Genomic DNA, 16,399 nt, shown 5'->3' on the forward strand with positions numbered 1-16,399 from the left:
CTTCATTTTAAAGAATCCAATAAATGCATTTTTTCTACATTTTTCCTTATGGCAAATTTAACGTAGTGGGTGATTCTCTTGCCTGTTATGCAGCAAGATCTGAACAGAAAATAACTTGGAACAGGGCACTGGGAAAACACTTCTACATCTTTTGTCACTGTTAGTAACTTGATGCTAGTCTAGAAGTCAACGAGACCTTTGGGACAAACAGGGATGAGCAGTAAAGAGATCACTTTTGCCTCCCATTTTCATGGAGAGAACTGGTATGAAAAAGAGAAGGGAGAAAAGAAAGGAATAAACTGAACAAGTTCTCCTGTGGGTGTTTATTCCACTTTGGAGGAAGTTGTGTTTCTACCTGGAGTTAATTAGAATCACACTTCAGAACACTGGTCCTCCAAATCCTTGTGGCATCCCGACGGTTGTTGCAAGTCTCATGCCACAAAGAACGTACATACAAAATACAAGGCAAAATCAGGAACAAAACTCAAGCTGCTTCACTGAAGTCCATTTTGATGGGTGAAACAATATTTACCTTTACAATGCCCTTGAAGATATTAAACATAACTGAAACCAGGCTTTGAAAATGAACACAGTACTTTGTATAAAAATATGGAAAGTAGCATGACTTGCTAAATAGTCTGATATATAAAATACCTAGAACTATGTACATTAGTATGAATGAAGAAGTTAAACCTAAATGGACAGAAGTATTAGCACCCTACAGTAAGTTTATTACATTCCGTTTTCTCCTAAGGAGTGTAATTCAGGCTAGCTAAGCAAAAGTGGTTTTAACCCTTTTTTCTCACCTCATTGTGAATTCTGCCCTGCCCCTCCCACACATTCCCTTCTACAGCCTTTTCCAGATATAAGATCATAGCTAATATTCACCTAATGTAACTCTGAAATAAGCCGTTTACTCCTACTCTATAAAGAGCTCTCAGTTCACTCATGCAGATTTCCACAATGAAAAACACCTGTATTTCAAATTAATCACATTCTTTTCTTAAATTCATTCTAAAATAAGGTAAAAACCAGTACTGGCAGTTTAGATCCAGTTTACTTGTTTTTCTCTGTAGGTTTAAGTGACAAACTTGTCAGTCAGCATTGCCAATCCTAATTACAAAGTGTAATACAGCCAGAATCCTAATGTCAGAACCATACAAACTAAGGGAGAAAGTTTTTGCTCCGAACAGCTGTGTAAACAAAACAAGATGTTGTGCACAAAGGGTACTAGTCTTCAAGAAGAGTTTGGGTTTTTTTTGTTTTAATTCTTGTACTGGTTGAACAATCACTACAGTCTTTTGTTACTCAGAAAAAAATATGTATGAATTAATGAAAATAAGCAGTATTTTATTTCAATACCAGATTTATGGTTTGTGTGTTACACTGGGGCTGGCTTGACTGATATTAAACAGATATGTCTGAAACACAGAATAACATAAATTAGACATGCCATGGGACATGTACAATTAATTTCTACTAAAATGTGGATAATTAAACCCACTTATACGCCGATTCTTTTACACTTTTAATGGTGATAGTGACTAGCATTTTAGTAAGAGGGTAAAATTCAATAAAATGTACAAGGACAGCCATACAACTCAAAGATAATGTTTGCACAGCTTCCAGCTCCACTGTGAAAATATACCCCCTCCAAAATAGAAATAGGCACTTCATCTTTAAAAATGAAGTACTCTCTTTTGTTCTTCAGTCATCATCAACAGTTGGCTTGATTGTCACTCCTCTTCTGATCTGACCCCAACCAATCAAACTGCGAAAAGAAAAACAGTTTCTATTACTTTTAATAGTAGTCAGAAATATTGAGGATAAATCAACATCCTTCTGTCATTCTTATGCTTTCAGTTCTCACACTTTGAATTTTCTCCACCTCTCTGCCACTCAAAATATCCTCCAAGATCTAAGACTGGTTAGTGGAAATGGATGGAAAAAAGGATGAGAGAGAGAGAGAACATTTGTATGTTTGTAATCAGCTAAGGATGGACCTTTGAATAGTAAACTAAAAATCTGAAAATGTTGTTACTTATGTTGCACTTGTGGACTGTAAATCTATTCACAGCTTCATGTCTTTTACCTATGGCTGCAGTGCCATTTCAAATAGAAATGAAAATATGAAAATTCAGACAAGATGACAGTAAGATTATGAACAGAGCAGTGACTCTCAATGAACATGTAACCTATAAAGGTAACTCAACTCTCAGGTAAGTTCTATTATTTATATTCAGTAACATTAAGGCCCCTTTTATAGGCCACTGTTGCCTGAGAAAAATACGCTTTTAAAAAGAAAACAAGATTATGTCTGTTTCCACAATCATCAGGCAGTTCATGATAATAATACAACTGTCTTTAAAAAAGCTTCCAATTTCTGGCACCGAGATACACAAAACCCACATGTGCATCTCAGTTTAATTTGCTAAGCAGTAGAGCCTGTCTCTGGACACCAGAAAAGGAACTGAAGTATATTAGCCCAGCACTTCCCAATTTTAGGAGCATATCTGTAGGTTATAACTAGGCCACCTTTGTTTCTTGGAATCACTAGTGTATCCTGTTTGCTTGGCCATTTGCTGTTTAACCTCCATGCTTCTATATATTTACTGTCTACTTTACACCTCCTGCTCATCCTCTGCTTTCTCACTTTCTTCCATCCTTTCAGTACTCCATTGCCTCAGGCTACAAGTTTTTCCACATTACCAACAATATATTATCTTTATTCCAATTGGAATTTATTATGCTGCTCTTCCCAGTTTGCCTCCTTCCCCTTTTCTCAACTTTCATTTTCCTTATGTTGTCCCTTTGCTCTTTTAATACAGCACAGAAAGCAACTTTTTAATAACAGGATCTTTACAGCAGGATGCCACCACTTGTCCACCCCATAAACCAAAGACGAGTGGGCTTTCTGGCAAAATTTGTTATGTTTTTCAAGTGGGAAATAATCTACAGAAGCAAAGGATCTTGCCTTAAAATATACACAAGCTGTCAGTCTATAGCTCAAAAAAGCATAGTTTCCAATATAAATAGTTTCTCCTCTTCCTTCTCCTTTCCCTGACTTAATTTGGGTTTTAGTTTGGTTTGGTTCCCCACCTCACCTCCCCCGTGTTCAAGAGATGTTATCTTCCCTTGGGTTTTTTTCAGGGACTAATCTCTTCCCTAATTTGTCAGCTAGCTCTGACACAGCAAGCACTGAATTCTCATCTACACTTCCATGTTGATCTGAAAAAGAAACACACATCCATGGATACTTAAAGCACGGTTCTTTTTCATACGGTACGGACTTGTATGAATGGCTACGTTCCCTTATACTTTCTCCTCATACTACAAGAGCTGTGCAGGATCAATGAATCTAAATATCTTTATGTTCTTATGATATTCATGTAGTCTTACGGAACACATAGTAGGTACAGGATGCGTAATTGTCTTAAGATGGCACCAAGCTTGAAGCAAATAATCAACCAATTCTGCTCATCATGTTCAGCCTGCAGATGCTTCTGTGCAGTTGGCCGTTTTATACTTGTAATCTGAAAAGGTCAATCCAGTTGATATTTTTTTCTTTCCTCTCTGCTCATAGTACATAAAATACTCAAACTTTATAATGTCCTTCCTGCATTCCCATGCAATTACTTCAAGACTGCACTAGAAGTCACATACAGCTCGACAGGTTGGACATCACTGACTTAGCTGTGTATAAAGACAGGCTAGGCTTTGGCTTCACATTACTAGAATCTTCAAACCCTGCTGCCAAGATCACCTACTGTTAGATCAATTACAGCATGGCTGTTCTGGCAACAAACCATGAACCTCAGATGTTTCTTTGTCTGTTAAATAATAGATATCTACTCACTATAATGTTTCTTTTAAAAGAGGCTAGGAATTAAATGAAGCATCTCACAATAATGGTGTCAATGTGTTAGGAGAATCCAGAGGAATTTTAAAAACAGATAGACACTTACCTATTCTAGAGCAAAATCGGATCCATGTATTTTTTGTTAATAATACAACAACAAGGCACTCTACCAATTTAGCACCAACTTACCGCCAGTGTTTCTCAACTCTTCGACTCAGGGCAATTTTTTCTCCCACTTCTGTGCATACTGGGTTGGTTAGCACAATCTTCCCCAAATCAGCCTTTACGGCACTGACTCTCCCTCCAGTAGATAAAGATCCTATGTTTACCATTAAAACTTCATTCTTCGATAATTTTTGCACCTGAAGACAGACATACAAGACTCTTAAACATATGTTTTCTTAAGTACTAAAGCTTATCACAGACAACATTGAGTATCTTCTGTTACCTACCTGCCACCAAAAAAAAAAAAAAAAAAAGCTGAGAAATGCAAAAACTATAAATATCCCCCCATACAAATAATGCAAAACAGTGTCAGTGGATAAAGTTCATATAGGAAAGGACAAGTATGTAATTACGTTGTGCATGTAGTACTGTAGGCTCTTGGTATGATATAATTTCTTGGGATTTCTCTACATTTTCTATAAAATGCACTGAAGATTGCATATATTGCATTAAAAGTGCAAACAGTCTCAGATATTGCTACAAACCGGAATGTTATATCATTCTTTTAAATAATCTGATATTCTTATTTCCCTAATGCCTACATACATCAAATGATTTCTCAAAAAATAATTCATTTCACAGGATAAAGAGAGCGCTGAAACACTTAACTTACTGTTGCATGAAGCAGTTTATAGATTTTAATGCTAACAGGGAAAACTATGATCTTTTAGTTTGATTTGTGTAAAATCAGACTGTGCCATGTATCAAGTTCAGTTTCTTATCAGCTACAGTGTTTCAAAAATACTGGGCTTTTAAAAGTTCTTCAGAGACAGAATCTACAAAAAGCACATAAGTAGGAGGTAGATCAGTAAGTGCAAGAAACTAATTACTGCACAAATCAACAGGCTGAGAGCAAAGAAAAACAACTACCAGTATGATTAGAAGAATACTTACCTTCAGGATACATAAATACTATAGGCTACGTTAAACTTCTCTGATACGAATTCCTACTCCTCTGAAAAAGCATTTTTCGATAATATTAAATAAGCAGGTAAGTTTTGTGACAAGCACGTATAAACAGGGAGACAAAATTACTACATAAATTAAAAAATGTGCATACTAATAAAACTTAGTACAAGAAGATCAATCAGGAAAAGCAGAAGAAGGGGTACAGACCTTTGCAGCTTTCTTGTCTCCTTCAGTGCGCACACCTAATAGTCGTCTCAGCAAGAAATAGGAAATTTCTAGCTCTGTAAATATTTCTGGCAGTGCTCCAACTGCACCAAGAACTTGGCCTACCATTCGGTCAGCCCGACACAAAGTTGGATCAATCTTAGTTCCAACACCTACAACACAACAAGGAAAGTCACAAGGAGTAACTGAAAAGTACCTGTTGCTTTTACAAATTAAAATCCTTGAAGGAGATCTAAAAACAACAAACCGAGAATGTGCTGGGAATTCCCTGGGACAGCACTTTGAGAATGTCAGCAAGACTGTGAGTTCTGTCTAAACAGATGAGGAAATATTCTACTGTTAAAGCCAGTACAATTAACAATGCAAGTCGATATACATTGGCCAGTGACATTCAGGAAAATTATTTATAATCATAGAATAGTCTGAGTTGGAAGGGACCTTTAAAGGCCATCTAGTCCAACCCCCCTGCAAGGAGCAGGGACATCTCCAACCAGATCAGGTTGCTCAGAGCCCCGTCCAGCCTGGCCTTGAATGTTTCCAGGCATGGGACATTCATCTATTTATTTAAATTTTAATGTATTTATTAAATATCTAATTTTCACACCCACGTTGTTGCTCAAAGCCTTTTTGTTTACTACACTAAAATTAATTGTTGAATGAAACCAAGTGTTTTCAATACAGGTGAAGAAATAAATATTTTCATAAGAGAATATTCTTACCTATAAGGCCTCCTGGAGCAGCATATTGCAGGTCATTGTGTTCGGCAAAGAGTGACACAATTTTGGAAAAGATTGGCTTGCACATGAGTTTTCCTTCACTGTCCTTGGAAACAATACCAGGCCGGACCTCAATTTCCTGACCCACCTAATTACAAAAGTGAAAAAGTGATTAACTAGTTGTTTCACAGGAGCATAAAGCTAACTACTAGTCACAGATAAGACCTGCTTATTCCAAGATCTACTATTTATACAAGTCCTTGGTTCTGGGCTACCGCAGAATTTCTAGGACTTCTGTTGCACTGTGTACTGCAAATTGAACAATACTGGAAGCTCTGTATCTTAAAGCCAATGTAACAATTTATTTTCTCTTCAATACAATATACAGAACTGGCTTAGCAAAGGATATTTGTCAGCCTTAATTCCAGTATTTAATTTTATTTTTTAAATGACATTTAATTAAGAAATGTTGCAGCACTGAGGAAAATTGAGTGAATTCAATCTGTGTAACTGATCAGCATCAATAAACTGCAAGACAAGGAAAACAGAACTTGTATAAATGTTCAAAGATGTAGTTTGCTTTCCAGTGTAACAGAGCAACTTTTAAAATTCCCGTTTATTGATGGTATCCCACAAGCAAAATAAAAAAAATCAAAATCCACAGAATACTTAAATGGGGAAGTGGGAACCCACACATACTTCAGAGATACCTTTAAAGTTCTTCTGTTCCCCTCTTTCCCCCCAATAACTCAGCAAGTAGAAGTGGTAGGACTGAAAAAAATTAGCTCCCTCAATTTTTGCAAGCAATGAAATCAGTATCATTATTAGCAAAAGTTAAGGCTATGGTAACAAAAATACATATAAAAAAATTAAAATCAAGTGTTTCTTGTCCTGGTACTTTAAAAGAGGAAAGTAAAAATGAGGCACAGAAAAAAGGATAGGTGCCATCTGGCTGTATTCTAGTTTAAAAAACATTCAAGTATATAGATTAATTTTGTACTAAGCATGCAAAAACTCTACTCATTAGATCACTGCAAATCTGCAGACAAGAGAGGGAAAAGTTTACCTTTAAAACACCCTTTAAAATACTGCCACCAGCTACACCGCCCTTAAGGTCATCAACTTCACAGCCAGGCTTGTTGACATCAAAAGATCTGATTACTGAGAAAAAATAGACCATAACCAAGTTTATATTTAAGATCAGTTTTTTAAAGAATTAGTGCCTTTCTTTGGCGACTTTGCTTCCCTATTCTTATTAAGGTATATATATATATTTATAAATATAATAAAAACATAATTCAGGGATAACAGTAAAATATGATGAAGACTTTATTCAGAATTTTTAAGTATATAGTTGACTTTGTTCTTAAAATCATTAAGCTACTCATATATATATATATATATGGCTTTTAAAACTGCTTCTGCATAGCAAACATTAAGTTAAATACCAGTATCTGAAAAAGAAAGCAGTGATCAACTATAAAAGTCCTTCGATATTCACAAAGTCAATTGTGAATATTGTAACCTTGTTTTAATGTAGTCAATTTTTATGCATTCTGAACATATGTTTTGCAAGTCTCCCATGTTTTGTGTGGGAAAAGCAAACATTCATTGTAGCAGAACTGAATTTCAAAATATGCTGGAGAAAAACTGAGACTTTCAGGAGATCGGACTCTAAGACAGAAAACCTAACCAATCTACCTATAAGATGTTAATGGAAATAATTTAATTTTCATATACAACAGTTTGTTAGTACTTTATTAAATGAAATTTAAATTCATAGGAATTAAAGGAATGTTTTAAGACACAGGTAAGTTTCTCATCTTTATTGCATTTTAGTGCTGTCATACACATAGAATACACACAAAAACCAGCAATTACCTCAAATAGATGTAACTATAGCAATAAACACGAACAAACCATACAGCTCTCAGAAAATATGCCAGTTTAAAAATAAGAGCACACTAAATGGTCCTTTCAAATCTACCTCTTTAGAGCATCCAGCAACATGCTATTCCATGTAGTAAATGGCTAGCCACGAAAGCCCAGACCTAAGCATTTACGTACCTATAAGCCTTGGTTCAGATGTGAAGTCTCGCAAGGGGACTGGGATTTTCTTCACTATATATTCGCAAACTACTTCAATGTTGTACTTCAACTGTGCTGAGATTGGAATTATTGGAGCTCCTTCTGCAACTGTACCTAAACCAAAATCAACATCAAGCCTTAATACAGTATTTACAGCAACATGACCAAGTGTTCTGTCACTATTAAAAATACATATAAAGCATGCCTTGAAATTAATTAGTATTTCCCAAAGCAGTGAGTATCACAGCATTTACCCTTCCCTTCAATATTTTAGCTCAAAACAGCCAGACCTACTTTTTGAGGCAGTCGTGTTGCCTCTGGATAACTGTGTACTGAAGAGCTTTACAGTTGCTTTCTGAACACTGTGCAAGATACCTTCTGCTCTAAGGGAGAATTAATTTCTTACATTGTGATCAGAATATTCTTAAGATAGCTTGCTCTGCGAAATCAGATATCTCAGTATTTGATATATCACTATTAATTTTACAGTCAGATTTCATCTGATAACTAAAATTCCTATCTATTTAATGATCTATGTTTTCTAAGTTTTGTAACACAAAAATGTATTTTAGAAAAATCCCAATTTTATGGCAGGGTTTATGTAGTTATCAAGGCTATAATATTGTTCAGTATTATAGTTTTAACTACATCTATGTTTCTTGTGATATCTCAAGCTCTCACAAAGAACTCCAAATTTACACATCAAACCACTCTGACATAGCTGTTATGAACAGCTTATGTAAGGCACAAAACAAAAAAAAAAAAACCAGAGAGACCCATTGGCTACTTTTGATAGTGACAATGTAGCTCTGCAGCTTTTCACATACCCCAGCTGAAGCAAATAAGCAAGGAAAAAACAGTGGAAGCTTCTGGGAAAGATGAAACTCAAAGCACTAGACTACAGTTGAGTAGAACTTCATGGACAGAGTAGGACAACCCTGTCTGAACTGGACTTAGAGATATGAAAGACCAATCTTTTGTGATTACATAAGAGTAACTAACGCAATTATACCTACGAGGTGCCCCTAACAATTACTGCTTCATTCTCTCCTGCACTGCAGTAAAATCACAGCACAATCTCTAGCAAAGAAATGATTCAAGAACAGACAATGCCAAGAATAAACCATAAATTCAGTGAAAGCTACTAGACAAGAATTATTGCTATTAGTTTTACATCAAGAACTCTGACCAACACTATTGTACATAAGCAGTCTGAAACAGATAAAAAGCACAACTCCAAAAGCTTATTTTTTAGATTAACAGACTATGTACATCAGCATAGTCTAAGTAAAAAAAGGTTCTCCATAGCATATAGAAAACCATTATGTCCATCTCCCAATAACGAAGAATTTCCAGCACCAAGTGGACTTCTGCTGTTGAAAACTTACCTTGTACAAATGCAAGAATCTGTTCATACTGTTCTTTAGCCTGGCTCTCCTTCACCAAATCAATCTTATTCTGTAGAATCAAAATGTGTTTCAGTTTCATGATTTCTATAGCAGCTAGATGTTCTGAGGTCTGGGGTTGAGGGCATGACTCATTACCAGCTGAAAGAAGAAAAGTGACTACAATATAGAAACTATAAACATAGACGAAACTCCTGGAGTTAGGACATCTACTTTCCATTGTATCTTTATAAAAAAGACAGTCACCTCTTAGTAAACTACATGTGAAGCATCCAATAACCACCTACTCTTCCCCAGAACTTCTGGCTGTAGCATCCACACAATATGACAGAGGAAAGGTTGCCAGTGGTTCCCCCATTCTACTTGATCCTAGTAGAAACACACATCTAAAATTCCCCAAAGATACTGACAGCTGACTTGCTTTACTTATTCCATCCTTTCGGTCTTCAGACATCTCAGTACTGATTGTAGCATAATGTACAATTCACTTTTCAAGAAATATCCTAAAGTTCTATAGCATTTTCTTATCACTAAAGTCATAAAAATTTCAGGATCCTCAAACTCTGTAACACACAATAAATAAATCAAGTATGTGAGCAGGGCAGTTATCAGCATGATTTGGATTTCAGCCATCCAAGAAGCCAGCTTTGGCCTGATGTGCCATTACAGTGGCTAATCTCACTTGAAATATGGTCTATGACACTTTCAAAATCTAAACAGGCAGAAGGAATGACAGCTTGTCAGCTATTTCAGACTATTTAAACTACAGTATCTGAAGCTGTTTTTCTTGTTTGTTGACACTCCCTATCTAGGTAAGATAATTACTATTTATCACTCCAGAGCACTAAGTTGGTTCTATAGACATACAAAAATCAGTTTTACTCGCTTCCTGTTGGTTGCAAATCAGAACAAAAATTGTCTGAATCACGATACATCTCCTGTGCCTTGATTTGGCCTGTATTCTTCTGGGTGTACTGTTTGTACCGATGTTTGTGGACTGTCCTGTATGGGAAAGGCTACATATTTAAAACAAACTGAAGCTTCAGAGAAACTCAAAACATACCTGCAGCTAATCTATTTCCATAAAATTATATACCTTTTACAGTACTGTACCACTACAAGCTTTCATTTATCGAACTGATCTTCTATTAATTGGGCCAGTTACCAGACTAATGAGTATGTATAGCGATGTTTAAAAAAAAAAAAAGCTCGTTTGGGTACATTTCCATTGTAGCATCACTTTATTTTCTTAAACACATCTCAAAAGCATTCACTTGTTTTAATCACTCACCCCGCTCCACTAAATTTTAAAACCCATGTAATGTTGCTTCATGATATTAAAAAAATAGAGCTCTGCTTTTGTGTATCATTACCTATCAACAGTAAAGCTGCATCCATTACTGCTGCGCCGTTCAACATAGTAGCCATCAAAATATCATGGCCAGGACAATCCACAAAAGAGACATGCCTGTTGTAGAAGAAGGTTAAAAAAGTCCAAAAGCCAATTATCAACAATTTCTCTGACTGATTTATGTGATTGACTATGCAGATAAAAGTTAAATGTATCCTTAAAACAGATAGATAAACAAATACTTCAAGAGAGATGCTGAGAAGTAACACCTTAAAAGTACTTTCAAAAAAGTTCTAAAAGAACACAAAGACTACTGAATGGCTACTGAATAGTTTTTCTGAGTTTTAAGATTTGATATCATATATCCATACTAGGTACTGCTTTAATATTTCACAAACTTACTTGTAAATTAGACTATATTTAAATGCACCAGAATTAAAAAACCCCACAAACAAACAAACAAAAACAAAGAAAAAACCCCCACAAAACCAAACTACAAACATACCGCACAAGACTTCTCTTCTCTCTTTTAAAAGATGTCTCCCATTCTCCAATTTTAGAAAATTATGCATCTTTAATTACACTGTTTTAACGGCCCTTCACTTCAAAGATGTATCTACCGAGATGTTACAGCTCTTAGTTCCAACTTTATGATTTTATTGTGCAGACCATTACAGACAATTCACTACATTCTTGCCTGAACCTATTCAGTGAGGAATCCTTGTCTCCTGGTAGCATGCCACCAAAAAGCAGATGACTAATTTGCTGCTTCACTGACAATGTTAAAAATCTACTATAAGCAAATAAACAGTAAGACAAAGAATACAAAGTTTTTAACGAATAGTTTAACAATGGCTGCATGACTGTCACACTCCAATAGAAGTTACTGTTAGAACAAGTGCTTTACTGGGAACCTGAGGAAAGGAAGAAAATACGTGATTACAGCACTATGTGTATTTTATACACAAGCATGAACTAGGAATCTTGTCATACAACAGTTTTTGTGACTACTCTCATTTGAGCAATCTCCGTAAAGACCCACGTAACAACTGTTGTGGTTACTATGCTTGCATAATGATCATGCTATGCTTTATTAGAAATGAAGTAAATAAAGAAGTTAATGAAAGAAATGAAGAAATGAAGTAAATAAAGAACACCTGGCTTCCAGTTAGAGGCCTGATCTCACATCAGGCTTTCATATATTCATTTTAAGAACATTGAAAACTTTTCTGCCACTAGGAAGGAAAAGTTTAACAAAGCTCACCCTCCAGAAAGGAATTTTGAAGATCAGTTTGTGAGGCCCGCATTAGTTCTCATTCTAGTGGCTTTCAAGTGTACTTATATTAACAGCACAAAAACTTTACTTCAGAGTCCTGCAAATACTCGAGAACAGAAGACACAGCTGTGCTCTACCATGGGCTGTGCATCAGGACTAATAAAAACAAGGCAGTTTAGGCGATACCTTAGATCAGGGGTGCCCAGCACCTAAGAACATGTTGTCTGCCATAACAATATATTCAGCTTGCAGCTCAACCCCAACCATTTTCAGTTACACAGAAGGAAGTAAACACAATTTATACCATTCATTTTACAGCAGTTACCTGACTAGTTTAAAGTTCCCTTTAGTACCAGGAATATCTGTAGGGAACTCATCTGGGGTACTACTTCCACAGGATCGGTAACACTCTGGCCGGGAACAGCTTGGGTCATCCAGCTTGTAAATCTGTAAGTAATTTTTTTTAAATTGAGAAAAAGTTTAATTCATTAAGGTTTAGTTACTTACAAGCTTACATCCACCCTGAAATCTATTAGCAACATATTTGCTAGGTTTATAATAATGACTCACCTTTGCATTAGCATAACCCAGCTTGATTGTGATATTTCTTTCCAGTTCATTTTTAAATCTGACAGTATGAACTCCAGATATAGCTTTGACTACTGTTGACTTTCCATGGGCTACATGGCCAATAGTACCTATGTTTTAAAAGCAAATGTTTGTCAATAAACCATTGTTTAATTTTGTGCAATACTGCATTACAATCAACACATAATTACCACAAAATCTCTGTAGCCAGTAAGTCCAGAGCTCCCATCAGAAGCATACATGGGTTTCACAATCATATTTGTTTAAGCAAGATCCTAAATTGAGCTCCCAATGGACAGATCTTTGCACTTTCATGAAGCTCATTTCAATGCTTAATTATAAGGTAAAATAAACTTTGCTTTAGCAACTATTCCCCACTTCGTTCAACAGCATTCTTGAAGTAAAATTCGTGCTTTTCAAGTTAAAAGTGTTTGACAAGTCTCTTAATGCACCTTGATAAAATTTGTAACAAAAACACTGTATACTGTCTGTTTCAGTAAGAATTGCTTTAAAATCTTCTCACATAGGTACCATACGCTAGTGCATGAGCACCATAAAGAATCACATTAATGCACTGCTCTTTTTTAGAAGTTTGTTTTTACCTATATTAATTGTTGCTTGTCTGCTGATGACTTCTGGTGAAAGAGGCGTCAGCTTGGTAACATCCTGTATAATGGAGATTTTAGAATTAATTTATCTTGTATCTAAATGTTTAGACGGTACTATACTTATTTTCTTAAAAATTATCCAGTAGTTCCATTCAGCAAAATCCAACCAAGCTCATTAAAATAATTCTAGTTATGCATTCCAGTCAAGTACATGAAATAGGACAAAAAGTGAACAAAATCCTGATTGTAAATCAGTATAGATTGCAAATCAAAACGCTGCTTATAAATCAGTATAGGCTGTAAGGTGTTAAAGATGGAAGTAAACAAAAAAAAAAAAAACGTAAAATAAGTTCTAACACACAAAAAAAACCCCTTACCTACCCCTAAGCTTAAATTACACATAACAGGCAAATTCAAATTAACTTTCCATGGGCTACATGGTAAACTGCACCTATGTTTTAAAAACAAAGGTCTGCCAATAAACAGCTATTTAATTGCTACAAGGCTCCATTACACTCAATAAATAATTACAACTAACACTTTGGAGTCAGTAGGTCCAGAGATTTTGTTAGCACTATGGATTTAATTTTTTTTTTTTTTTTTTTTTTTCCTGAATGGCTACTTTGTCCTCAAATACTGTTATTGCTGCTTTAGGTACTAGATGAAAAATTCTGCTGCCCTAAATAGACTCTCACATGAACCTACTGGTAGCACCTGTCAAATCAAAACACTTACAAATACATTCCGCAAGCTAAAAAGACAACTCTGAAAGAGTTGTTTTGGTTTTTTAAAAGCTGTTTGTCCAAATCTTGGACAAATACTGAAATCCACTGAAATGTTCCTCTGTACTATTTTTGAAACTGTTTAATTTCCATCCTGCACTGAATTTGTACCGGTGAGCTATTCAGTTCAAGCAAAGATTCACGATGCCAGACGAGTTCTCAGTGCAGGACAGGATATAGATATTTTGCCGAGATACAAATAACATAGACACACTAACTGACATTAAATCATATATTGTCTACACTGTTATATGCAGGCTCTGTGCATAACAATCAAATAAACTTAAACACATCTGTATAAAAATGCAAGTTCATTCATTCCATTCTAAGTACTACATGAATAAAATGTTCATGCTCAATACAAAACAAGTTTTATCCACCTAAGGCAGACAAATAAATTTATATTTCTTGTACATCTAACTTAAAATGACTACGCGCACTGAAGTCAGTGACGTGAACGTGACCTGCAGATGGCACCATCTAGTAGGGTGACAGGCACGCAAGCATGATGCAAATCCTGTCATCATGAGAAATGTTCCTGATGCACGCAATTATGCATGCATGCAATTTTTTCCTCGAGACTGGCTAAGCTCCCGTCAATTGGAAGCATTCAAAGGCCCACTGAAAAAGTACAGAACGGGCCTTAAACGTAAATCCTACCGACCTCCCAATAAGGCCTCTCTGTGTTCTTTACAACTGGCAAATGCCATGGTCAACAATGAAAGGAAGAAACTTTTTGAAATTACTAACATGCTTCACTAATGAATACCAACGTGCTCAGCTATAACACAAAAAGAATTATTGTGTTCAAAGCCCAAGAATATCAAACATTATTATTGTAAAGACAAATAGGTCTTTCCAGTTTGCTCAACACCAGAGAGGCAGCAATAGGACTTTAGACTTGTTTTGTCTGCATATATGTGTAACAAGAGGGACAGCCTAGGTGAGACACTTAATAGGAAGAGACCACTGCAATTGATTTTCTTAGTGGTAAAGAACATTTTCTTGGTAGACCAACCAAGTCAGGGCTGGCAACCAATCCATCTGCCCCGCTGGGGAAACGTTGCCAATTTAAGGTTCCACTTCAGAGAGGGATGAGCCTTTAACACAACTAAGCAAGACAGCCCTTACAAGGAGGAAGCTGCACGTCTCCACCACTGTCACACAAAGGCTTCCCTCGCAAAGCTGGGACGCCAATCCCGCCGAGACTCGGCCTCACCCAGCCAACCCGACCCCGCTGCGACCAGCCTAACCTGCTCCCAGCGCCGCCGCTCTATCCCATGCCTACTTCCAGCTACCCTTTCCCTCAGCCCCGTCCTCCCGCAGCACCGCCGCCTTCTGCGCCCCCTCAGACTTCAACGGCCCCAACGGCCGCGGCGGGGCCTGGAGAGAGGCACGGACCCCCTCACTCTCCCAGGGCCGCCGCCGCCGCCGCCCCTCATCGGCCATCCCCGACCCGGCCATCCCCGACCCCGCCGCTCCTTGTCGCCCTGGCCCGCGGCCGTCTGCCCCCGTCCCCCGGTCGGCCCGCGGGCGGGTCTCACCAAGGTGGCGAGGTCCTGCCGGCTGAGGTGCGGCTGCCCCAGAGTCACTCCCGCCTCATCCCCCGCCATCTTGGCCCGAAGAGGAAGCGAGGAGGACCGCGCGGCCGCCTGACCCCCGGCTCCGCTCGGTGGCGGCGTCGCCGGCGCGCAGCCCGACACCAGCCAGCCGGGAGGCAAACGCCAGGCTCAGCAAACCCGCCGTGCTGGGCGGCGCGGGGCCGCCGCCAGCCCCTCGGTGCGGCGGGAGAAGCTCAGGCGCGCCGCGGGGCAGCCCCGAGAAAGGCCCCTGACGCCCTCGCGCCGGGTGATGCAACCGGGCCTGCCGCAGGGGCCGCGCCGCGTGCGCCGCAGCCGCCGCCGCCGCCAGGGGAGGGACCGCCGGCGCACGCGCGGGGCGGGGCCGGGCTGGGGCTGGGCGCCTTGCGCATGCGTATGGCGCCTCCGGGCGGGTAACGGCCGCGGGTTGAGGGGCGTGTGGGGCTGCTGAGGGGAGGCTTTGGGTCGGGGGAGGAGGGCTGGTTACAGCGTGCTGCTGAAGAGTATATGTGGGTAGCCTTACACCCAGCTCTCAGTAACTGCTGCTGGAACAACCGTCTGGGGAACCGGCGCCTCTAAGGATTTCTGTGGAAAGGGGATGGTCTTCTGTCTTTACGCCAGGCCTGCTGGGCCCGCGGCTGCTCTGTGCGAGTGCTGTGTACCACATATGTAAAATACTGACATTGTTTAGTAGGGTAATCGGGATGGGGACCTTGTTTGGTTGAGAGATGCACTAAAAAAAAAAAGGAGATTCACCCTGTGTTTATGTGCAGCATGGGCGACGTA

General features: G+C 38.4%; 1 protein-coding gene across 1 annotated transcript; it reads right to left on the reverse strand.

The window, feature by feature from the left end:
- Positions 1-1,247: 1,247 nt before the first annotated feature.
- Positions 1,248-15,784, reverse strand: EIF2S3 (eukaryotic translation initiation factor 2 subunit gamma). The gene is made up of 12 exons (XM_086766946.1): positions 15,578-15,784; positions 13,246-13,309; positions 12,626-12,753; positions 12,381-12,502; positions 10,802-10,896; positions 9,411-9,569; positions 8,002-8,136; positions 7,001-7,095; positions 5,938-6,082; positions 5,201-5,370; positions 4,049-4,221; positions 1,248-1,771 (listed from the first exon to the last, which is right to left on the reverse strand). Exons 1-12 carry the CDS (start codon positions 15,644-15,646, stop codon positions 1,708-1,710), a joined length of 1,419 nt encoding a protein of 472 aa, XP_086623072.1. The 5' UTR covers positions 15,647-15,784; the 3' UTR covers positions 1,248-1,707.
- Positions 15,785-16,399: the final 615 nt, after the last annotated feature.

The sequence above is a fragment of the Chlamydotis macqueenii genome, chromosome 1, assembly GCF_036417535.1.
Source record: "Chlamydotis macqueenii isolate bChlMac1 chromosome 1, bChlMac1.mat, whole genome shotgun sequence".
In the NCBI taxonomy this organism is placed as follows: Eukaryota; Metazoa; Chordata; class Aves; order Otidiformes; family Otididae; genus Chlamydotis; species Chlamydotis macqueenii.